Source organism: Neodiprion lecontei, chromosome 3 (genome assembly GCF_021901455.1).
Source record: "Neodiprion lecontei isolate iyNeoLeco1 chromosome 3, iyNeoLeco1.1, whole genome shotgun sequence".
In the NCBI taxonomy this organism is placed as follows: Eukaryota; Metazoa; Arthropoda; class Insecta; order Hymenoptera; family Diprionidae; genus Neodiprion; species Neodiprion lecontei.
This window is the reverse complement of record NC_060262.1, coordinates 4,042,229-4,068,152: the sequence shown is the minus strand read 5'-3', so window position 1 is coordinate 4,068,152 and position 25,924 is coordinate 4,042,229. Positions and strand designations below refer to the sequence as shown.

General features: G+C 39.8%; 1 protein-coding gene across 9 annotated transcripts in view; it reads right to left on the bottom strand.

Moving 5' to 3' along the window:
* Positions 1-4,185: 4,185 nt before the first annotated feature.
* LOC107227249 (mushroom body large-type Kenyon cell-specific protein 1) overlaps positions 4,186-25,924 on the bottom strand; it is a 99,552-nt gene continuing 77,813 nt past the window's right edge. For 4 of the 9 annotated variants that reach the window (XM_046733379.1, XM_046733377.1, XM_046733378.1 and 1 more), the window contains 7 exons: positions 24,266-24,723; positions 22,555-22,881; positions 20,860-21,168; positions 18,520-18,599; positions 12,991-13,375; positions 8,287-8,527; positions 4,186-6,983 (listed from right to left, as the gene is read on the bottom strand). In XM_046733379.1, the coding sequence (XP_046589335.1) occupies positions 4,765-6,983; positions 8,287-8,527; positions 12,991-13,375; positions 18,520-18,599; positions 20,860-21,168; positions 22,555-22,881; positions 24,266-24,723 (4,019 nt within the window). In that variant the 3' untranslated portion in view covers positions 4,186-4,764. Of the gene's footprint in view, positions 6,984-8,286; positions 8,528-12,990; positions 13,376-18,519; positions 18,600-20,859; positions 21,169-22,554; positions 22,882-24,265; positions 24,741-25,924 lie in introns of all 9 variants that reach the window. The other 5 variants (XM_046733385.1, XM_046733382.1, XM_046733381.1 and 2 more) reach the window with 5 other exon arrangements.

The window sequence follows — 25,924 nt, the reverse complement described above, 5'->3', positions numbered from 1 at the left end:
AGAAATCTGCTCTGAAATTGTTTTTCTCGTTTTATTATTATTTTTTTTTTTTTCAATGGTAAAAGATAGTTTTTTTTCATTGTTGCAAAAATCAATTATCAGTTATCATCTATTTAAAGTCGAGTGTATGCTTTACAAAAAAAACTCACGTACACTTTTTTATAAGACCGGTAGTTACGCTATAATATTCAAAAAAGGTCAAATTATAGGTAACTCAACTTTTGACTGGATGTAACTTTGACACAGTTAGTTTTACGAAATTTTTGACAAGACACCTTTTTTGTAGTGCATACAATTTCCTACAAAAATATGTCTTTAGATTTGTTGTACGACGCTTCGTTAGCTAGTTATAAAAATTATAAGAAGCAAACAACATTTTTCCTATGATATTCTTATGGAAAATCGAAAAGTACGATGAGCCACCCCTAAATATTAATATTGAAATCTAAGATTTTAACTAGTGTCTTTGCATACCTAAATGAATCTTTTGAACCTGTTTCTGAACCACCCTAATGTACATAGTATATGTAGTACATATAAGTGTCTATTCATCCATGTATGTGTGCGCGTGTATGTATGCATAAGTGAAATTTTGTTAAAGGTACAAATAGAGAATTTGAGATACACCGAATGACTTCAACACGGTTAGCGTTACACACAATTATATCATGGTCGTTAGAACCTTAAGCAGTATCAAATATTTTTAATTTTTTGTAATTTTTTTTTTTTTTTTTTTTTTATATATATATATATGTATATATATGTATATATGTGTATTCAAAAAACATGTTTTTGTCCTTATAGATTTTTAATTTTTTTGTCTTTTTTGTTTTGCTTTTTTTTATTATATCTTCTTACACACACACACGTTCGATTGAATTTATGACATAAAGTTTTTATTTTTGTTATTGTTTTTGTTTTTTTTTTTTCGTATTTACAGTTCCAAAAAACACCGAGAGCATATACGTGAGTATACATATATATATATATATATATACGTATATATATATATCATTTTTATATAACGTTACATACGTGATGCGTATAATGCGATAATTTTTGTATTATAATTTTTGATGAATTATCATTATTATTATTTATCTTCAATTTATGGTAATTCAGTTAATGCAGTTTGCTTCGGGGGCGAAAAAAGGCGGGAGGGGGGAGAATTTTTCTAATTACTTGCTGGGGGGTTCTTTTTTTTTTTTTTTTCTCTCTTAACTTCAAACACCGAACATACATGCATTACGTAGATGTACAGCCTGGGAGTCAGTCGTATGATAGATCAAGTCATGTTTGCATGCAGTCTGGGCCATATAAGGAGTAAAAAACAGAAATTACGATAACAGCAAAAACATAATAATAATGATAATAGTAACAATAACAATAATAATAATATTAATAGTATTGATCATAAATACGAAAAATTGAATAGCGTAAATGTAACGAAGAGAAATTTTTTCAAACAAGAACACTTTCATCAACAGTTTCTTTTTTTTTTTTTTTTCATCACCTCGTCGTATTATTTTATGGTCATTCGTAGACTAACGTTCGCTTGGTATATTTATTTATATTCACTCATTCACACGGCGCGTATACGTATATATTTATTTGTTTATAGGGTAAATATATACGTAGGTATAGACGTGTTTTTATGTTTACTAAATAATTGTTTTTATTTTAATGTTTTTGTCTCGTTCATACATGGTCAACGGTTAATTATTTTATTTAATTAATTTATTTTGTCTTAATAATTTATGTTTAATTTTATTCATTCATTTATTTGTTTATTTGTTAATAATTTTTATTTTTTGGTCCAACGGAAATGAATTCTCACCAAGTGGAAATTACGCCCGAGTAACTCGTGCACCTATTATGTATATTAAAAGTATCTCGGGCGATTGACGAATCTTACGAAAACGAAACCACATTGAATTTTGATCTTTGTTTTTTTACTTCAGTTTCCGAAGTGAACTTTTACATGGTACATAAGATCGTTTCGACACCCTCGGAAATGCTTCGCAGTGAATAGAAATTCTTTGTTTACGATGTTTGGAAAAATGATGAATAAAATTTTCAAATATCAAATACACTGGATTACTTATTCAGAATTTGAAATAGTTATGACGACAATTTTCAATACAATTTCTAAAACGTACGGAAGGCCCAGAGTGTCGACAAAAAAATGACAGAGAATGAAGGATTAAAAAATGCTTGTCAAAATTCACAAATGTTTCGTTTTAGGTGGAATCTGATTTACCAATGTTAACATTTGAGCCTATTTTCAATAAAAATTCTTCTCTATTTCACACCACATTACGTCGAATATTGCAATCCAAAACCGCCACAGATTCTTACGCGTCGTCTGATGGCAATATGGCGGCGAACCTGGTCATCAGCTGACCGTTCAACCGTAATTATGCGAATATCAAAGCGCAGAAGAATTCGTGCAAGCTGTTGAAGTTTCATTTTAGAATATCGAATCGATACAGAATTAAATCCACTAGGAAAAACGACTTCAAAAATTATATACGACCCGGTTCTAGTCGCATATATTTGCCACCAGAAGGCATATTTCGATACTTCGGACCCCGAAAGGTTAACTTTCTTCTCTACCTCTAAAAATCTACAGCAGACGATTTCGTAACGTTTCAGTTGCGGTCCCGATATTCAACCCTCGAACCCCAGCCCCGATTACCTTCATCAAAGAGTTTGGAACGGTGAAAAATCTACGTGAAATTATTTCTTTATACATGTATTACAGGCTAAATTCTACACACACCTGCGTGCTGTATAACGGTAGAAAATTACGATCGTATAAAAATTCTTTTATTCTCTTTACACATGGTTATTTGACGTATAGTTTGTAATCATCTTCTTACGTGTCAGGGTACGTGTAGATCGGAGAGGGGTTCGAGTCAAGAAATCTCGGAATCGGGGCCTCGATTGGGCCTCGCGTTACTCACGCGATCGCCGCGCGTCCAGCGGCGAGGTTTTCAACTCTCGACTCGTGACGCCAAATTGGTAACCGTAGAATTTCAGCACGTACTTGATTATTCAAATCAATTTGAACCAATGTCAGGTGTACATAAGGGTCGTAAACATTGGAAAAGGGGCTTTTGCGAATATTGTCTTTTTCTGTGCAGTAATCGAAGACTGTTCAAAACTGTCTTCAAGATTTAAAATCACCTCGGTAAATTGCCGCAAATGAGGCGACGGGGACGTCAATGTTGACCTGAACGGTGGATTTGGAGAATGCATTGCGATCATGTAACAGCAATAATATTTACGGTTTCCGTGCCAAGAACATAATATTTTGGTTTCTTCGTCGTCGTCATTCATTTTTCATTTCTATTTTTTTTTTTTTTTTTTCAACTTTTCATTTACTTTTATGACCAAAAATATATATTATTCTTTATGTGATAATATGTTGCTCCTTATGTATTGTGATTAAATATATATTTAATAATATATATTTAAATATATTTGTATTCATATTTATATTCATATATATATATATATACACGATTTATATATACATATATATATATATACATATATATGTATGTATGTATAAGTGTATAGGTATATTTAGGTGGCTTTACATCGCTAGAGGAGAGAAAAAAAATACGTTGTGGTAATTTTTTTTTTTTTCTTTTACCTTCATATATATGTAATAATAATCGTAATCATAATATTAGTAGTAATAATGATAATAATAATAGCAATAATAATAATAATAATATTGATAACATTAATAATAATATTAATAATAATATTATTAATAATAATAATAAAAATAATAATAATAGTAATTAGGTATAATAAGGTATACGTTGAGTGTTTTTTGTGTACTGTGTTTCGTGTGTCTATATAATGTCTGCGTGTCTTCGTTTCTCTTATAGTTTATTTATTTATTTATTTATTGATAAACTAATTATTTTCTTCATGTAAATGAATGATGTGTCTTTCCTTGTGTATTTGTATGCGAATTTGTTTTGTATTTTTGCTTCATCCTCACAATATTTTATTATATCCATATATTATAATAATATAGTTTTGTTTTTCCTCTCTTTATTCTCACTTGTTATAAATATGTATCTCGCCGTGGTCAAAAAGTGCGAACCGATCAGATTTTGAATCTGACCCGTTAACTACGGTACTGTGATAACGGAATGGATTTTTCATGACGTATATGGTTACAGGTAATTGTGTATCATTTATTTATTCATTCATTCATATTTTATATTCTGTTCCTGCATCAGTTTTTGTTTCTTTCACTTAGGGTAGGAGCGAGCCGAGTCGCTATTGTTTCATTTTGTGTTTTTTTTTTTTTTTTTTGGAACGATTTGCCCGCCAACCCTTCGGCCACGGAAGAAAACCATTAAATCAGTCTAAAACCTATAAAACCTAACTGTTCACCTTTGAAGTACACACAGTAGATAGAATCACATCGACACAGAGAATACGATAATGATATAAAAGTGTACGCGCCTAGTACGTATACATATATCATGCAACTCCGCGGCTTGTCTTTTTTTTTTTTTTTTTACACAGATCAACAAAGTCCGAAAGACGTTGCCGATCTTCGTAACCTATCGCTACTCACCCCCCTCTCTGTTTACAGTTTTCAACCGTGGTTCAGGTTTCCCTCGATATGACCGAGAGGGCGTTGACGTCGTTTAACGCGTAAACGACTTAGCATCATCACTGTACATAAAACATTACTATAATCGAGTATGATAATTACTGTACTGACTTTGTCTACTGCTCTACCGAGTCTTCCATTTTGAGGACAGTGGCGCGCTCTACCGCGACGTGATTGCTCTGCTGTTGTTGCTGCTGTTGCTGCTGTTGCTGCTGTTGCGGCTGCGACTCGACAGAGGGCCTCGTCGTCGGGTTGTAGCCTCGTTGAAGCTGTGCTACAAGGCCACCCATAACCGCGGACCTGCTGTACTCGCTGTTTTGCTGCTGTTGTTGTTGCTGCTGTTGCTGAGATGGTTTCTGGCTCGACTGATCTACTATAAGTTTACTATCACAGGCACTTTTGTCAGTTGACGCGGCGTACATCTTGTGTAAGTCCGGGTAGTGGTTAAGTTGCTGCTGCAGCGTCATTGTCTTCGATCTGTCCCTCTCCCTCTCCCCATCGCCCCTCTCCGACCTGCTATCGTCCTGCCCGTTGTACCCCTCCCTCTCCCTGCTGCTACCGTCGTTTCGCGAGTCCCTGGTCTCCTCGTCTCTGCAACTTCCGGCCCGCGAAACGGACGATGGTGTCGGCGGTGACGTCAGTCGGTCACTTCCGTCATCCGTGCGGCCCCGTTCCGACGGCGAGGGACTCAAATCGACGGTCGGGACGCGCTCGGGTCTTTCGGGAAGCGTGCGTCCCAATCCCCGGTAGGCCGCCTCTTCCTCCCCCTCCTGCGGGATCCTCGTGAGCGGTGTGCGCCTCGAGTTCCTGCAGAGCTGGTCGATCAGCGCCTTGTTGCTCATTGTCTCGGGGCCGTGGTGGGGGGCCTGTTGTTGTTGCTGTTGCTGTTGTTGGTTCCGGGCCTCTGCGAGGGCCCGCTGATCCCGGGGCATTCCCGTTTCGAGGCTGGACCTGATCAGGTTGTCGAGGAAGCTACCGTTCGTCCCCGTTCCGTCGTAAAGACTCTCGGCCATCTCCCGCGTGCTTTTACCCAGTGCCGGGCCAACCGCCCGGGAATTCGAGGCCCCAGCCGCTTCCGGCGGGCCCCCAAGGCCCTCCCTCTCCCTCTGCTGCTGCTGTTGCTGCTGCTGGTGATGCGCGATGTTTCTCTGCTGTTCCTGGAGCCCCCGCATTCTCTGGGTGGCGAAATACTGCTCGGGTATCATGGCGGAGACATTGGCCCCGGATATAAAGGGGGGCGCAATGAACGGCGCGGGGCCCCAAAAGTTGAACGGGTGGGCGAACGGCAGGTGGGGCATGCCCTCCATGAACGGCGGCATTTTCAATCCGTTGGGCCCTGGTATCGGACCGGGTGGAGTGAAGGTCTTCAGGGGTTTCGCCGGCTGCGATTTCTTGTCCTGACCACCGACCTGCCGCATGGCGGCCGCCGCTACGGCCGCCTCCTTAGCCTTTTCGTCCTGCGGTTTCTGGTCCCGTTTACGTGGTCGCATCAGATGGCGCTCCTTGACCTTGTACTCGAGGGTAGAGTGCGGCACACCGTAATAGCTTCCCGCCCGGTGTACGCTCATCTCGCCTCGTTGGACAGCCCTCACCGCCTCGACGAGGCTGTCCCGGTCGTAGTTCCGGTACTTCCCCCTCTTCGGACGTGTTCCCTTGCCCCCCGTTCCTGGCTTCGGCTTGCCGTCCGGGCCCCCCGGTTTCGTGGGTACCTGGGACTGCTGGGGCGGTTGTGGCGGGGTGTACCTACCCCGTTTGTAGGGGTTCGACTCGGAGAGTTGGGATTGCGGGGCCCCACCGCCGGGCGGCATGCCCTCCTGGAACTTGACGCTTATGCTCTTGGCTATCACGTCCCGGAAGTTGACCCCGACCCCTTTCCCGGCCAGCGAGTTCGTCGGGCTGCTCGTCCCGGAGAACGCCGGGCTCAAACGCTCCAAGAGGTTCGGACTACCCGCCGCACTCATCGCCGAACCGCCGGCAAAACTCTGAGGAAAACCGACCGTCGACGGTTCACCGTTTTTACTTGACCCCGGCGTGTTCGCCGGCTTGTAGGACGGAATTTTCAGGATCGCTCTACCCTGAGCACTGTCGCTTGCCTCCTCCTCTATGCTCGGATTAAAGTCGTCGTTCGTTATCGGCTCTCGCATGTGCTGCTGATGCTGGTGATGGTGCTGTTGTTGCTGCTGCTGTTGCTGCTGCTGGTGGTGGTGATGCTGTTGCTGATGATGATGGTGATGGTGCTGCTGCTGTTCACCGTTCATGTCCTTGCTCAATCGCTTGTCCTCGCTCATCAACCGCCTCATCACCTCTGGGATACGGTAGTCGGGTGTTTCCATACCTGAAACATCGATCAGTTTAGTAAGCTCCTCAGGTCCCTCTTTCGGCAAAATTATTCAGTGGTCAGACCTAAACGATCCGATCGGGTCCAATGGAAATTGGTCTTGATTTGGCTGGATACCATAGAATGTTCAAAGACAGGACGGAAGTTCGTTGAGGATTATGAACTCTTGTAAAGGAGGTGTCCATTATTCACGTCAGGCTTAAAATGGAAGGTGAAAGGTACTTGGAAAAATCATGATCGATCACACAGGAGCAGGGAAGGGAGGGTCTCGACCAATATCACGTGTACTTTCTATGCATCTCTTCCCAATAAATACCGAGTGGATTTGCTTATTAATTTCGGTAGGTAAATTATGGACAGAGTATACATGATTACGCTCCATGATGTACCGAACCGACCCACGAATTTTCCGTATTGGTAAGAAAAAATCTATGTGATAACGAGCAGGGGGAGATAGGGTCTTCCAAAACATCACAACTGCTCATGAGACAGGAGATGGCGGTTGAAAATGCGCTAAAAATGGATGACGTGATTAATGGACTCCCTAAACACATCGTTAGAGTTCAAAATAATTCCTTGATAAATCAAGACCAAATTCTAACAATATGGTACAGAAAAAGAGACTTTTATCAAAGAGGTGACAGTACTGTATGACCAAATCTTTTTGTCAAAATCTGAAATTAAATTGTGCCCGTTGGAAACCTTGAGTAGTTCAGATCATCCAAGAAATCGTACAGCGATATCAACTGAAAATGAAATACAAACAATACGCGTTGGTAGAAGTATATGGAAGGACAACCAGTGATCGAGTCTAAAGCCGGAAAGCAAGGGGTACGGGGGTACAGGTAAGCTGCAGAATTCCAAAGTTTTGAAGTAAACTGCACTAGCGGCTCTGGTAAGACTTCGGTAATCGATAGAAGCCCGACCTATCCGCTTTGCGAACCAGTTACGCCTTTACCCCTATTCAGAAATGGGACGTGTTCACACTCCCCCGGTCACCGTAACGCGATTTGCGAGAGAGTAAAGAAAAAAACAGAAAGCAAGAGAGAAAGAAAAAATAAATAAACAAGTAAAAATATGAAAGAAAAATGCCAGAGAAGAATATAAGTGAAAGGAAACCGAACGACAAGAGGGAGCCAAAAATAGGGGGAAAAAAAGCGCGCTACTGAAATTTCCACCTCCTTTCATCGGATTAGCTCGCTTGAACGAGGACTTCGGCACTTTGTGCTTGCCTGAATCTTGACGTGGAGAAGGCGCTACTGGAGGTTATAAAAACAAAACTGATTATCGCGGTGTATACCTTTGAACGGTCTTGCGGCCGCCAGCATCCTCTGGATGTACGGAGCGAAAGTCTGCTGGTCGAAACCCGGCCATTCGGCTCCCGTTTCAGGTCCTTGTTGAAGCAACGCCCTAAGAGAATGCCCGCCACCGCCTTCGAGGCCCGAAAACCTCACGAGATCCTCCAAGGATAGTAGCGGCTTCAGAAGAGCCTTTTCGACTTCCTTTTCCTCCTCCGCTCCCGAAAGCTCTTTCTCATCGCCCTAAAAACAAAAAAATCAAACTGTGAGAAATAGGAACCATTTTCGTGGTGTCAAGGTCAGGAATGAGCTCCGAGGTTGGCCAGAGTCACGTGTCAATTCGTGTTTTTTTTTTTCTTTTTTTTTTGTCGTCTTTCGATTTTTCATTCCTCAGAGTTGCCATTTTTTGAGCAGTTCCATATTTCGGAAGGACGGATCTAGCAACGTGATTTTAAAGGTCAGTGTCGATTTCCATTTTTTTTTTTTCTCAGTTTTCCATCGATTTCTATCAATTTAGCTTTAAACCATTCGATTATCTTTAATTAATTATTTTAATTATCTTTAAATTAATGATTCACCGACCAATCCGTTTTCAAATGGAACGTAAGTATAGACAGCCTGAAATTTGTTTACAGCATCTTTGACCTGTGTTTCAAGGAGGCATAAGTTTATTAATCAGCGCTAATCTATTGCTATTTCGTGATCTCACGATGTAAAAAAATTCGTTTGTAGGTCGAGTACGAGTAAAACAGTTGAGCCATCAAAACATTTCTGGCGTTAATAAAAATGCGATACAAGAACATTATGATTCCTCTAAACTTTTTGTTTTACACATTTGAAGAAAAATTGCAGCGCAAGCCGCTTATCCACATCGATTCACGTCACTTTTACTTCCGCGCCAATTAAATTTTCCAAATAAATCGTGCCGATGATTTGTTTTGATTTTTGCAAAAGTTCTCAACTTCTTTCTGGATCGGTAAGAAGATACGAGCGATAAATAGTGAAGGGGGAAAAGCCTCGATGTTTTATTGCGAACATTTTCAAGTTATGCAATTTGGCCAGTTGAACGCGTGTTTGATTTTTATCATCCGGGATGATGATATACGTTGCGAAATAGGATAATGGCTGTGAAGGCAATTTACATTTTACGACATCCGCGTTTCAAAAGATCGCCGATAAGATGCTGCGTAAGAATTTTCGCTTGCGAAAAAATTTGACCAACGAAAAAAGAGTTCGAAAGATGAAAACAAGCAAATACCCGATTAAAACAACGCTGCATTGCTAGATGTATTGCACATGTATAATATGAAGCGTCCCAATTGATCCAAAGTTGAAGTAGAGATAGCGAAAATTTTTCCAACCGATTCATCGGAATCTTTCAATACAATTGCACAACAATATCTGACCTCTCCAGTTCGAGGATTCGTCCGCTGATTGGCGAGGGCAAAAGTTTGTGGAATTTAGTTTGAGCTTGTATCCACACATACGGATTGGCATATGTTACGTAAATGCAGCGCAGTGCAACGCGTCTGGCAACGTTAGGCAAAATTGGATTGGTCCGTGGACGGCTTCCGAATGTCTTATAAAAATGTAGTCTGACCTAAAACCGTGCGGAGATTAAAAGGTCGAAATTTTTTCTCACAGTCAGCGACGAATGTCGTCACAATCTGCTAACCAGTTATTATTGTAACTAGGGCAAGTATCCTACACAGTTAAACACTCTTATTATCATCACACAGAGACTCCGTTTCATTAGACTTTCAATTATCGGTATAAAGTTTTGCGAGGACATAAACTTCGCGTGGATATGAAGAGCGGATTGGGTTCGGTAAGGTCAGATTAGAGACTGCAAGGAAACGTCCGATGCCGATTGGTTCTTACTCACTTAGTCGGGACAAGCGTCATGCATTGGTAATTGGGATAATTGGAGGGTTTTCTTCAACCATTACTAAAAAGCCGACCAATGTTACCGTCCAACTGAAACCAAGCCATGTATGTAGTTTCCACTTGAGCCGACATCCGTAATACGGATACAAAAAGAAACTGGTCAACTTTGAATTCGAATCATAACCACTTTTGATCATCGATCAAGGGTTGCTTAATTTCCGAGACTTTTTAAACGTCGGGTAAAAATTTACAACGGTCAAATCCAAATTCAATGATTATCAAAATACCGATAAACGTTGAGTTGGCTTTGATGCATCCTGAACGAAAGAATTTTTTGAGTTTGACGAAACGAAATATGATCATACTCTGTGAATGGACAAGAAAAGGTCTGAGAATATGAAAAAAAGTCTTTTCATCGATGTTGTTATCTTTTCTAAAACTTACCTCTTCGTCTTCGTAGATAATGGTTATTCGAAGCAAACAAAAAACAAGGCGTTCATGTACAATAAAATTTATAAACACTCAGCCCATGCAAAAGATGCAGGACAATTAACTATGCAATTGTATAGCTCACGGCAATGGCGATCAAAGTTACGGGGTGGAAATTTATTGGACAAGTCCAAGCTCATGCGTTTGACGATTGGCTTTTTTTTAAAAATTTTTTACCGTAGAAAAACGTAGAAGAACGGAACGGAAATAAATACAGTGAAAAGAAAAGAAAACGACGAACGATCTTTTCCATCTCTACAGATATTTAGAAATCATATTCAAACTTGCGGACCTTTTTTCGCGTAACAATTTTGGAAATTAAACGCGAATTCGTAGTCCCGAAGATTTTTCTGATCACTCGAAGAACGTTGTTGAATAATTGTCGATTTTTACTATTGTGTTAAAAATGAAATTCTGAGAAAACTGAGAAATCCAAAAACAAAGTTCAGAGAATAAATTTCCGAGCTACGAGCTTTTGAGTTCGTTGATACAATCGAAGATAATTGAAATTGGGTATGAGAAATAGTTAGTGCGTATTTGCGTCTGTGTATGAATGACAGGCCAATTCTCACGGGTTTTAATAAGAAATTAAAACCATTGCGCAACGTAGTCGTTGAATATCGGGAGATGGCGAATAAGCTCAGTTATATACCCGGACTAATGTATTTGAAGCAAAAAAATCGCGGATCAATTGCGATGATGATCGAAAGAAAGACAATGAGTCAATAAGTTGTGAAACTGCAGAGCTGATTAGAAAATTAAATTATCAAGAGCACTGTAACCGGACGGCATTTGATTAATCGAAAGGAAAGAACAAAAGAAGACATTAAACTCAACAATAAAACAGTGAAACATATAATTATATAGGGTGAAACCTTTGTCTTTTTTTCTCATTGCACTTTTGTTTCCCAACCTGCAGCACGTGTCACTCTCGATCAATCGGGCGAATCGGATCGTATGATACAAATGAAATTAATACCGATGACCCTGGAACTAGAAAAGAGTACACAAGAGTAATAATCCCACAATATTGATGCAGCTTTGGGACGTGCGACAATTTCACAGCAACGTTTCAAAGTTGATGCAAAATTTTTCAGTAAAAAATTAACAAATAAACAAACAAACAAACAGATGATAAAACTAATTATCGAGGGGAACCAAAAGTGCTCGGAAAACGCTCCGCTAAAACTCTGTGTAACATAAGAACGTCTGTGAAGAACGGAAATAGATAGTGCGATAGACAAAAAAGATGCGTTTACTAAAGGGAAAAGAGTATAGAAAACAATCAAACAGATTCTAGGCAGCAGTAGGAGAAAAGTCGAGCAAGTTGACCGATTTTTTTCCTTTCATTCTTATTACAATTAATTCGTAAATTTAGTTATCAAGTTGAAAAGTTTTGTTTTTGGTAAAGTAACTACTTGGAATCGATAAAAATATATTCTTACAATTTTTTTCGAGAAGTATGAGTCTAGAATGGAATGTTTATAGAACCGATTCCAAGTATAAAATCTATAATGAACTTCAAAAAACATTTTGAAATTTTTGCGAAGGATCTAGCACGTTTCGTGCCAGAGTTATAGCTTGTCAAAAAATGCTGAACGCGATTTATCATAGACGTGGTTCAGCATTTTTTGAAAAATCGTAACTCGGTAACGAAACGAGTCAAACGCATCGAAAAAAATTCGAAATACTGGCTCAAATTCGTGCTAAATTTCAGGCTTGTTTAACTCTACAGAGTCAACATTATTTCAAAAATATCGGGACGAATCGAAAAGTGCTGAATTGGTTTTTTGTTGCAAAAAAAAAAAAATTTATAAAAAGTATCTGTTAAATTTTTTTCGATATCAGATCGGGAAAGAACGAAGAGAGAAATAAAATAGAAAAATTTCAAATCTCAGAGTCATCAACTTGTTCCACTTTGCCCTACGTATAATATCTACGACAGAGATTACAACAAGGCACTAGAATAACATCTACAAAAGTTTTTTTTTTTTGAAAATTGCCGTGGTAGAGGTATGTTTTGGGGAAGCATCTTTCGTTCTTCCTAGCCAAAACCACACTTAAATACGATGTACAAAAAACTCGTATGACGTATGCACCGGTACTTAAGACTCGATAATATCGCGCCTGAATTCGAATGACAGGAGAGTAGAAACCGACCGCTGAACTACGTTCTTGTCGAAAAACGACAGTTACAGATCTACCCGTGAGGTCTCGCGAGACTGCATACTTTCTTCCCGCGTTTTTTGTTTTCAAACAAACGCGTCGTAATCGGTATCCTCGTGATAAAAATCGCTTTTCAAAATCGACTAGTCGTCCCCAAAACCTACCTCGTCCGCTTGTGGTGACGGAGTGGCAGTCAGGCAGACGGACGTGGAGACGGATGCGGAGACGATGGCGGGAGACGCATTGGGTGTAGAAGGCACAACACTGGTCTCGTTGTGATGATGGGGGTGGGATAGCGATATCAGGGACGATTCCCGCTCCCTCTCCATCGCTAGCTTGTAGACCTTGTTTCTTAGGGTGCTACGGGGTATCCCGTATATTACCGCGGCCCTCCGCGTCCCGAGCTTTCCGCTTTGGATGTCACGCAGCGCCGCCTGGAGTTCCTCCTCGGTGTAAGTCCTGCGACCACCTCCGGCACCTACGACCCCGTGAACACCGGCGACACCTCCAGGTCCCGTCATACGTGGCTTTGCCCGGTAACACGAGCTGCTGAAACAGATAATTCGCTACTGTAGGAAAGTCTTCTCGGCCTTGTTTAACATGCGGTGATGTTTGAACCGTGTCGCGCAAGGTCGATCGAGAATTCGTGTCTCATTTACGTTTCGGCCCTTCGTTTTCCTCAGAAATTAGGCACACGTGAGGTAATTATTAAAAATAAGCGAGTCGAAACGCAGCCTTAGAAAGTCAACCATGTCCAAAGAAGAGAGAAGAGTGAGGTCGTTGACGGGGCAAAAGAATCCCAACTGTTCAGTCTAGGGTGGTTCTTGTTTAGGGTGTTGACGAATTTTTACCGCCCCGTCACTGAAATCAATTTCAAATCATTTAAAAAGAGTCGCCAAATTTTCTTCAGATTCTTACAGCAGGTCTGAGATAGCCCGCATTGTGATCCAAGTTTCTTATGGAAATGACATGAGAAAAACTTTTCTTCGCACTATATATATTTTATCGTGAAAGTAATAATGTTCCAAAAAATCTGTAACTGCGAGGTTTTGGTCGGAATTAGTGATGCTGTATGAAAAAAAATACACATCGTCTTACGAGACAATCTAGACGAATTGCACTTCCTCTACGTGAAAGAAAAAGTCAGGTTTCGAGGTTGTGCAATTCGTCTAGATCGCCTGGTACGATGATGTGTATTTTTTCCCAGATAGTAGCATTAATTCTCACCAAAACCTCGCGGTTACAGACTATTTCGAACATTATTACTCTTGCAATAAAATATATACTGAGAAAAAAAGTTTTACCCGTGTTAATTTCCATAAGAAACTTCGATCACAATGCGGACTATCTTAGATTGGACGTAAAAATCTGAAAAAATTAGGCGATTGTTTTCGAATTATTTGTAGTCGATTTAGGGGATGGTCTGGCAAAAATTCGTCGACACCGTGAATAAGGACCACCCTACTGTTCGCTTATCTGGGTCTTTCGGTAACGTGTTAAGATGAAAGCTTCGACGAGATTTCTAACCTAACCTAACGTAACATAACCAAGGATAGGTAGGTCAATCAGGAACCGAATGATAATTGATCGACGTGCAAACATTTTGTAATAAAATACCAAAAAAGTATTCATTTTTAACTGTACAACCTTCTGAAAGTATTTTTCAAATGATTTCACGTGATTGATCGAATTAGAGTTACTTACCAAATCGTGATAATTATTTCCTAAAACTTCAAATCGCAATTGTGCAATTGTCAAAAAATGTATTCCAGTAAGCTAGTACTGAATAAATATTGTACAGATAATTTATCTATTAATAATTTAATGCCAGAACGATTATGTACCAAATAGTTTTAGATGAAAGCTGTGCTTTAGAAAAAATTGTATGGATTTTTGTAAATTTTTGTTAAATAAGACGTGAAAGAGAAAAACTTAGTCATTTCAGGTAATGAACGGTATTACCAATGAATTTAATAACATTTACTTTATTCACTTAAACCTGATCGCACACCGATTTCTGAAGTATACTGAATCAGTGTCGGTTATAAAAAGAAGAAGGGAAAAAAAGAAAAACGAAGAAAAACATCGAAGATCGGGAGTGCGCGATGACCTGAAAAACTATTTGGAACGAATAAGTGCATCGAGGGCAAACACTGGCTGCATTATGAAGGCTATACGCGTCAAGTGGAATTGATAACTTGTACAAATACACCGATGATATTATAAACCGTTATCATGCGGTTTCATACGAGTTTTATGGAAGAATATTTTTAATGTGAAATGAAATTTCGCAATTGAAGTGCGAATAACAGATAATATAAGCATTACCTGCAATCGGCTTATTTTTCTGAGCACCGTGCACGCGCTGTTTAGATTTTGAATTTCTAGCTCCAAGATATGATAAAGTAACGAGGCTAATTATTTCACTTTATGAGAATTCAAATATAATATTAATCTATCAAAAGATAGCTAGTGTGTTTTTCATTGCTGAATATATATCGTCATGTTCAAAGTAACTTATTATAGAACTACCATATTATTATTCACTGATATCTAAACATAGAAGGATAAAAAATTAATATCAACAACAACGCTACTCGTTGCATATAAGTTCAACCGTTCCGATACACGAATCTGTATTCAGCTGTTGAACCCGGTTAAATTATTTCACAGCTGAATCGGAACGTTGAAGTGTTAAAATTATAGCAACGGTATAGAAAAACAAAAAAAACAGGATAATATTGAACCACATGAATATATGTGCCACAAAAAGGAATTCAAAAATTCTCTCAAGTAACTCCAATCCGAAACGTCCAAAATAATTTCCAGGGTGTATTTTTCACGGCGTTGATATTGGAAAAATGAGGAAAATAAACAACGCAGCAAAAGTGTGAATGAAAAAAATCGAAACAGGATTTCAGGCATAAAAATGTGGGTCAATGGTTCTCGGGTCCTATTTTAGTAAAAATTTTAAAATCGCAGCTTTCATTCAAACATCAAAATTTTTCCCAACGGAATAACCCCGAGTGTGAGGCACCTTGCACCTTAGTTTCGTTGCGTTCGCGTCACGTGTGTATGAATTTACGGAGAATCGCACACGACTTCAGCACCGAATCGATTCGCAAGTTGACGTTGCACATGCAGCGGACAAAATTGCGTAGCGTAATGCGCGCGTGTTGGTGAGCGAAAGTAATACGACCCTTTTTCTCGATCTTTGCTCCGCTCTGCAGTGTTGCAGTTCTCAATTTGTCTCTCGCCGATAAGATTAGCATAATGCGAATGATAATCGCGAGCACAAGGAGATGCTGGAACGGTTCAGACGGCGCGAAAATACCCCTCGAACCCCAATTTCACCCTCGGCCCTTCCTCGCCTTACCTCGACTTGCATGACCTAGCTTAACCCAACCCAATCCGATCCCCACCGCGCCTCTCTCGACGGGGTCAACGACCTCCTCCCCATACTCAGACAGAATCCAAGATAAAAGTGCATTTCGCATGCGTGCGTAAGTCTGCGTGAATTTCTCCAAGCATCTACGCACTTGCAGCTAACCGTGCGTGATATTTGCAAGTTCGATATTCCCTACGCTGATTTTACTCGCTATATTAATCCTCCGACAATTAACGGCTGATTTATCATTTCAACGATTTTATAGATTAAAAAAAAAAACCGTGTGCTGTTCAACCCGGACTCAAAAGTCCCCCGATTAATGTTTTGGCAAGAATCATAGAATTCTGATAGTTTTTTCGATTTTAAATCCGCCGTATTGGACTCGCCATCTTGGATTTAAAAACTATCAAATTCTGACTGCAGATTCGTGATCAGCGACCCCGAAAACCCACGAGAAAGAAAATTCATTTTAAAATATTGAGTTGAATAACGTGTGACTGAAAAGGTTATTGCGCATGCGCTACAATTCGAGGGACGTTGCTGAGCAGGATGACCAACCGTCATAAATTCAGACGACGGTTCCCCGCGATATATGTAACCTCAAAAATTTCAACAGTTTTCGGTATTGAAAACAACTGCAAGCGACAACTGTAAAAATTTTTGATGCTACTTTCGCGACGGTTGGTCGCCCTGAAAAACAAATGCTCTCGGATCGTAGCGCATGCGCATTGAACTGTAGCAGACGACGGACCATCGTGTCGTTAGCAATCCACACTGTATATCACGGAATGAAATCTTGATTCAAATTGCCGAATCTCGTCTGTATGAATAATCAAAATTCTGCGAATGGTTCGTAGATATAATTTTGAATTTTCTTTTTCTGCCGTTGCGATCAAATAAGAATGCCTGAAAAAATTCCTCCTGCAGTTAGGTCCTCGGAAAATTCTTGCAATCTTATCCTTTAGAAATTGTAAAACAGTGGACGTATCGAATAATCGGAAATTTGTACCGTCGTTATTGGTTTTGACCACTTATGCGCGCAATTACTACTTAAAATTTTTTAGAAATTCCGACTCGACTGGAATTGTCGAATGAATTGAAAAAATTAGCGGAGGTAGCGTAAAGAAAATGAGAAAAAAGTAATGAAAATAAGAAAGCTGAAGAATGCGTCACGTTTCGCAATTAGAGGAGATGGAAGTGGTCGCATATGTTGCCTCAGACAAATACCGGAGAGATAAAATTATCGGAATGAAAGCTTTGCCTCAATCTCTTTCTACGATTCCTATTTCAGCATGTAATATTTATATACCAACCGGTTGCGTTTTCTCGCGCAATATTTCGATACGGATATTGTAGATCTGAAAGAGGGCTGTCGATCCGATAATTCGTTTCGTTTTCATCATGTACCGCGGTTTGTGCAACAGTGAGAAATTTCATCAAGAATTTACTCGAGATAACGAATCCCGATGACGAATGCGAAGAGTTTGTTTAAAAAGGCGACTGAAGTTTGTTTGCTTGAATAAATTATCAGCCTACGACGACCGATAATGGAGAAAAAGTGAAATGTTTCACGATTGACGCTCAAATTTTTGTGAAAATAGCTTCAAATGCCAAAATTAGCCAAAATGAAATACAGGCGTATCTCTAAAAATGTGAAATTTGAATTTTCATCAATTCATGCGTTTGCAGATTTCAACTCGATTTCACGCTCTATCGCATTCTGAACTGAATTGCATAAAACCGAAAATCCTCCCCAAAAAAATAATTAGAACGGTAATAAAGAAAGTTAGGGACAATCATACACATATCGTGAGATCGATTTCTGTCAAATTACAAGATATTAAAATTACGAAACAAAACGTGAAAATCTGTGAGTAATAGCGAAGGTATTATCGATGGAGGAAAAAGCTGACGACGTATTAAAAAAAAATATATATCGTGAGAGATAAAACGATTGATAGAATGAACAAACAAAACTTCGCACCACCAAATGAAGATAAGATTCGAAACGTGGTCTCATTCTAGCGATAATAAGCATAGCTATATTTATAACTTATACGAAGTACATAAAAAGCTCTGTCATATTGCATATGAATCATAATTTACCAGGGTGTGACTCAGAAAAATTTCTTTCAGTCTGCGCACTTAATTTGCAAGACTGGCTCGTATACTTTAAACCGCAGACAATCGCTGGCTCGGTTTTTACTGAATACGCAGCTGCTGCGAACTTGTAATCGAAATTCGGAAACGACGAAAAGATAATTAATAATAATCGGGGAAAATAAAGCATGGCGTTGATACTCACTTGAAAATGCTCTTTGGGTCGATTCCCGTCGGCATTCTGAGAGGTATTTTTTGTTGCTCCAACAGAGATATGTTGTTATCCTAGAACAGAACGGAAGGATCAAGTTTATTACGGACGTCACATTCTTGTCCCGATGTATTACTGGGAATGAGGGATTTTAAAAAACCACGATTCACGCAAGCCGGTACGTTGTAATGGATGAGTCTGAGAATAACCACCACCTCATGAACCGTAACTCTTATTCATTCATCGGTTACCTCGATTGATAAAAAATTTCCAGGACCAGAACGATCTAATGCGACGTTTATTACGCACGTAAACGTCATTAAATCTTGCCATTTTCAAAGTCTTTCCCCACACCGCAGATTTTTTTTTTATTATTCTACTGCGTGGTAATTTCCACTTGTAATTTCACCGGAAGTTGAACCTGATGACGAGTTACGCGATCGTTTCGATGTACTCTTCAACGATTTTCAAGCTACAGCAAACAGCCTCGTTGAAATTTTATTTGCATCTTTTAATTCCGTGAGATTCGGATGCGAAATTTTTTAAATTTCGAGCCTCTCGTTTTCACTGAATTTAAGAAATTTGTAAACGACGAACGACAAAAGAAACAAATCGAGAGAAAAGACAACCCCAAAAGCACGATAAAAAACATTCAAAGACCATTCAGTTAATTTTCCAGAATGATGTTATGCAACTAAACATTTGTCGATATCAAATCCAAGTCTTTGATTTCTAATTGAAGTTGACGAAAGACAAAAAAAATTGAGCTGATTAAAATTGAAAGAAACATTAATTCATTCGCAAGTATCGACTAATCTCTTCATGGTGAATTTCGAATGACGAAACGTGAATCGAAGGTGACAGAAATTTTTAGAGACAAGAAAAAAGGTGGGAAATCTTCGAAACATGATCAATATCCTCGGAATTAAACCTTACTTGTTACACTGGGGTCAAATCGACCTCATACCCACTTCATTAGTCTACATAATAATGTAGACACACAGACTACATAGTAATGTACAATGCTATATACCACAAGACAAAGAATAAAATGTAGTGGAAATTGCAAACTGCGTTTTCAATCTTCAAAATTGATACATTTTTTTCAAGCGCGCTCTGTTCCAACGACTTTTCAGTAAATTTTTAATTCACAAATTTTTTTTTTACACGTAAACAATGAATTTTTGTTGGAAGAAACTATTCTACCAGCAAATATAGGGTAATGTAGAATTTTCTCACGTACCATTCGGTTGAATATTTTCTTTACTATGCAACGATTAATTAAAATGAGTTAGATTGACCCCAGTGTGTCACGTAAGGGTTAAAACTGCCCGGAAAAAAATGTGATGATTTTACATCTGTTGTGGGAAATATATGGACACCATTTTTTTGGAGTCAAATCTACATCAATTGTGGTAAGTCTTACAATTGGTCTTGCAACTCTCATTATTTGATTTGTAATCTTGTCACAATTGCTGTAGATTTATCTCCAAAAAAGTGCTGTCCGTAAATCGACGTCTCTTTATGAAAAATAGCATATTTCAGATTTATTACGAAGACTAGCACGTTTCGGGTGTTTCCAAAAACTAGCATGCTTCGGCTTTCATTGTGAAAACTAGCACGTTTCGGTTATCCCCGCAATAACTATCATGTCTCGATTAGCGGAATAAGAATTTTCTAAAGATTTGTACGGTACGCGGTGATCGAAATGAATGTCAATTTGCGGATGGAGAATTGCATTTTTCGCATAAAAGTAAACATACGAATATCCTCGAAATTGCATTGTCGATCCAGATGTTAAAAAAATGAATGCTTTTTTTACAGGTTCCCTAAAGATGTTTTAAATTTCTTCCATATGTTTTATCAATATAAATATGAATTGGTCTTATTACATTTACATCAAGTAGTCCTTACCCAAGAGTGCAACAACCATTGTATCTTGTCGGATATGATTAAGTCAATCTTTTCAGACTTTCATACCCAGCAACACTGCACTCGTACCAATCTGTATGTTAAAACGTGTTATTTTTCGCTGTGAAAACCACAGCATCCTAGTTTTCGTATGAAATCTGAATCGTGATACTTTTCGTAAAAGGTGTCGATAAATTCACGATACGAGTTGTAAACTCCAAAAAATACCACCGTAAGAGCGACGAAGTACAGTGGCATAAATGTAAATGTCCCATGACAGAGGAACGGCACCAGCACTTGGCAAGCAAATTATTTTTATTTCGGGCATCTTCGCCGCGAGTGCGGCTTAAGTGGATAACGCACTTGTCAGTGACCAAGGTAAACGGGAATTCGCGAAACGAGAGACACCGCTGGCCTACCTACCTGAGAGTTTCTGGGTTTTGCTGAGAGGTCGAGTGGCTGGTCGACGACGGAGGCGCTCTCCTGGTGAGCTGGTACCCCGACCCGGGGCGCCTCCCTCGGGGGCAAACACCAGTGAGGAAGGAGAGTCGGATACCCGGCAGCACCACCAGCCGCACCACCGAGGGCCGCAACCCTCGCCAAAGTCGCAGCCATCGCCGGGTCGACCTGGACCGACATCGGGGATTCTGCTGACCGGGAACTGCTGCTGGTCTCACTTTGCGGACTCTGCGTTACAAAGTTTCGCGAATTTATGTCAGGCGAGTTAATCTGCTGAAAAGAAAGATTGGTCAAATTTGTCTCGAGGGTTTCAATGAACTTTTCAAATGACTGCAATTCACTGGCATCCCCAACGCGAGAGGTCGACAGTTAAATGCGAACGGTGACGAGGCTGAAGTTGGTAACGTTAACGTAACGATGCATTATTGATCAATATTAGAATGACTTTCAACGAGTTGGATGTTCGTAATGAGAGTATGTTTCGTTTATCGTCGTTCATTGAATTTCGGACATTGCTAAAGGTCCGAGGCAACGATTTTTCCTGAACATGCGTCGTTGAAGTAACGTTACTGACTTCATACTCGTAAATGGTGTTGGCCTGATCTTCTTAGAGCAAATGGACTTGGACTTTGGTGAATCTTAAATGCAAATTTCGTTGGCTTAAAAAATTAGGGAAAACCGACTTACGCCACTTCCATTGTCAAACTCTGATATCGTTCGAAAAATCTCGGAAATTAGTGTTCTACGAAAAATTGTACACGGTTCTGACACACTTTGTCTCTCAAGTATTTGATGATTACGTTATAGTAACGTTAACGTGACGGAACATTGATACAGGAATCTATATTTTTAAATTTTCGATTCGTTTTTCGAGGAGTTTAGTTTTAGAATTGTGAAGATGTGTTTTTCTGCAATTTTGGGTTTGCTGAATTTCAAGCAATCCTGAAGTAGCGAAATAACCGAGTTTTCGCCATCCTTAACTACCCTTGTAGAATCGTATAAAACGAAAGTTGGTATTCACTAAGCGATCATCCTATCCGTCAAATTATACCACTTATTTGCAAAATCATATGTCAAATAAACGAAAACATATTAAACGTGTGAAAATTTAACCTTAAAATTATTTCTGAAATTCAATTCTTCTAGTTCACCAGATACTTTTTCAACTCAAAAAACTACTCTGCACTACTGTCCATAGAAACGTCGATTGATCATCAGATCCGGAATTGGATGGTAACGATTGTTCTCTCCGTCACCAGTTTATGACGGGGAAAAAAAAAAGTGTGACAAAAGAAGCATTTTACAAGAACAGTAATACGAACGATATCCCAGCACTTACTGAACACTGAATCCTGAAACATTATTATACACATCTAGATTCGATGTCAATGAATAAATGTTGCAGCTCCACTGACATGTGCTTTTGATAATCTCACGAGTATGTAGTTTCATTGCAAGCTCATTCGAGTACCGATACACTCGTAAGAATGCTCAAAGTGAGCCGTTCTCCGCATCGAATATCGCTCATCACTGGTCTCCAAATTCAAGTCGTCTGTAAAAGCAGAGTGCTTCTATCCTTACGAAAAAAGCTCCGGTCGAAGGTGAGAAAAACTTAGGGTTAATGCCGATGGTGGATAATGTATGTAACTTTCGACTTACGAGGGGCGGTTGTTCGTCGTGCGGCAGCTTGCCATCGAGGCAGAGGTAGCACTTGTCCAATGGCTTCCAATCCACAGGTTGAGGACTCGAACGTCTGTTCGTTACGCCGATGCCGAGATAAGGCAGCGAGGTTGGTGTGTTCTCTACGGAGAATCTGGGCCGTTCCTCCGTTTCTTTGCCGAGAGGAGCCACTGGCCGGACCCCCTCCTCGAGGCAGGATACGAGCCCAACGGAACTCGGCGGTTCCTGGAGCTCTTCCTCCTTCTTCACCCTCAGCAGTCCTTGAATCCCCTGAACCCGCTCCAACGCGAGATCTGCCTCTTGTTCCTAAAATAATCCGGTTATAACGCGTGATGTGCGTACATGTATGACGTATTTATTACTGTTGGTAACTTTTATCGCGCACGATCCTTTTACGAAACAAGAGTAACTAACTGGCGCGTGGTTAGCCACAATCAACCGCGGTATAACTCACTAAACTCTCTGCTTTCTTTCGTTTTATCCTTCTTCACAATTCTACTCCCCTCTCTACCTCTACCTCTACTACCTCTCTGCCACTTTAAACAATGCCATGATTATTTCACTTGCGAACGCAGCCATTACTTCACATGTACTTATGTTACACAAGTACATGCTACTTCAACTGTTCTTTCTTTGACAAAATTTTCTCTTCTTCGTTACTTCGATTTATTCATTTATATTGTGATTTTTTTTTTTTTTTTTGTTTTTTTTAAAGCTTTCCGTCTTTTACCACAAGGACCCGGCCTTCGATTTCACCGAGAGAAAGATTTCTCCACGCAACACGAAAGTAAAAACAAAACTACTGAGAAAAAATACACATCTCGTTCAAGAGATACGACGAGTAGGATCTTTCGAAATGAAACTTTAGAGGCTGATTTCTTCATCTTCTCGCAGTTTTAAATAACGAAGCGTGATAACCGTGCGATTTTCCTGCGAGCATAAAAGGGTCATTGAACTAACTTACAACATGTAACTTATTACCCGCACAAAACCGAACAACTTTCTTAATAAGAAAAATTATCTTCCCATGCTGTACGCACTTCCGGTTGCGGTGAAAACCCACTTCGAACGGATGATTCGAACTAATTCTATGCTTTAATACACTTCGATCACCAAGTAATTTTGCATCATCGGGATGGGAGTAATACCGGTCGAACTGAACACGTGTTGAAGTTGGGAACCAGCGGAACCTTCAAAACACATTTGTGAGCTCTCAACGAATTTCACCAGACCTAACAGGGTTTTTCAAGTTCTTTGCCTACAGTTAAAATATCATGGTATCGAAAACCGTATCCATAAAAGTCTTATGTTTCAGGGTTGATAACTATCAAAAAAGCTTCTCTGAATGATTCATAGAGTTGATGTACCAGTTTTGGTCATCTGCAAGTACTACTCTTGGCTACAATTTGATACAGTTGTGGCCACACTTACAACGGGTCAACAAAATTTGATTCCATAAATGGTGAAAAGGTTCCCTGAACCACGTGACATCTAGAATTAAAAACTTGTTATCTAGGATCTGGTAAGAGTTGGATTCTGGTCACGAATGAACGGAGCATGATTCAATAGATTCGAATGCTGAGTGATTTTGGTTTTTTTTTTTTTTTGCAAAGAGTGTCTGCAAAAGTGATACAACGACCAAAGATGGCACAACTACCTGAAATTCGGAGAAAAATATGCCGATACTGACCTTGGCCCCTTCCGTGTCGATAATGTTGGATTGGTTCGGTTCCCGAGGGAGATTTGAGTTGAGAGTGCGAAGAGGGCTCGCCTCTCTTGTCGCGCCCTCGCCAATCTTGTCGTCTTCGTCCTCCTCCAGGTCCTGGTCCCGATCCGCTGTTTCGAGCTTTATGCCTTCGGAGCTGAGCCGCGCGTCTTCTACGACCCTTTTGTCCAGTTCCTGTTCCTCGTCGGCTGAATGATCGCGGTTTTGTGTATTCGGCTCTTGTTTCACCCTCAGCTGTACCGTCGCAGCCGCCGACACTGGTTGGTGGTGGTTTTGACTTCCTGGGGGATCCTGGCAGAGGGATGGCGGGTAAATGTGATGCGGTTGCGTTATCGATGCACTGCGACTGCTGCTGTATATTGTATCTTGGTAAAGCTTCCATCTCCTACGGCCCATCAATTCTTCCGCTACCCTTTCTAGACCTGCGACACCACCACAACTACATCAAACAACGATGAGCGATCAACTTGCACTGCAAACGTTCTATGCCTGTGTGTTATTTCATGTTTTATCATCATTCTTAACGGACCTCATTTCGCTCTCACAATCAACATGACAACATTCATTGCAGTGTGCGACTTTCACGGTTGGGTTAGAGACGATTCGTGATCGAGATCTTCGGATGCTTCGATGCTTCGACCAATTCGTTGTGGAATATAAAAATGTCGGTTCCATTTTGACGAAAGATCCAGAACCCGGATGTTTAATATCGTCGGTTTACTGCGCCAAATGAAAAAATTGCAAGAGCAATCCTACGTTGCAGTTATTGTTTTAACAATTTTCTTGATCAGACTTGAACGAACAAAGAATATCAGTGACATGTTTAGATGACAGACTCTAACAGTGGTTAGAGTCTGCTGAATAATTAGTTCGACACCATTGTATTAAAAAAATGGATGAGACTTCATTTCTATCGAACTTTCATTAAAATATTTCGATCAACAATTGCAACGTGACCGAATCTTTATCTCATATTTTTTTTACCAATTGTAAACGTGTTTGAAAGATTTTTATCATCGAGTTAGATAAGGGGAGTTTTTTCACCGAACGAATAATAATTTCGATGTTAATTAATTCAACATCGTTTACGTACCTATGCACAAATCTATAGCTTCTTTTTTCGCTACTGTGAATTATTGTCTGTAGTCGTTTAATAGGGGAAATACGCTTACATAGATATACCGGGACAATCTCAACCGGGATACACACACACACACACACATATATATATATGTATGTAAATGTACCGTATAGCGTAAACGGAAAACGCAATATCCGTTGGGTTCTTGATAAGCGGAAACTATTCGCCTTTCGGATAATCGTGCAGTGCCAAGAAATATTCACTATCAGTATGCAGTCCATACGCGTGACTTCGGGGCTAAGTTCGGAGGTTTGGAAGAATGGCGATATTTTGCGATTTAGACAAAATTTGATCGAGACTATCGCTAATTCGTGAATCTATGCAGATTATTGAGCGACCGACCTCGAAACGATTCGTTTGACGAGCTTCGTTATCAGTGTCGATCTGCTGTTATTTTTCATTCCACCCCATTCCATTCAACTTTTTTTTTTTACTCTCTCTCCTTTTCACCTCGATGCTCACGCTTCATTCCACCGCTATTT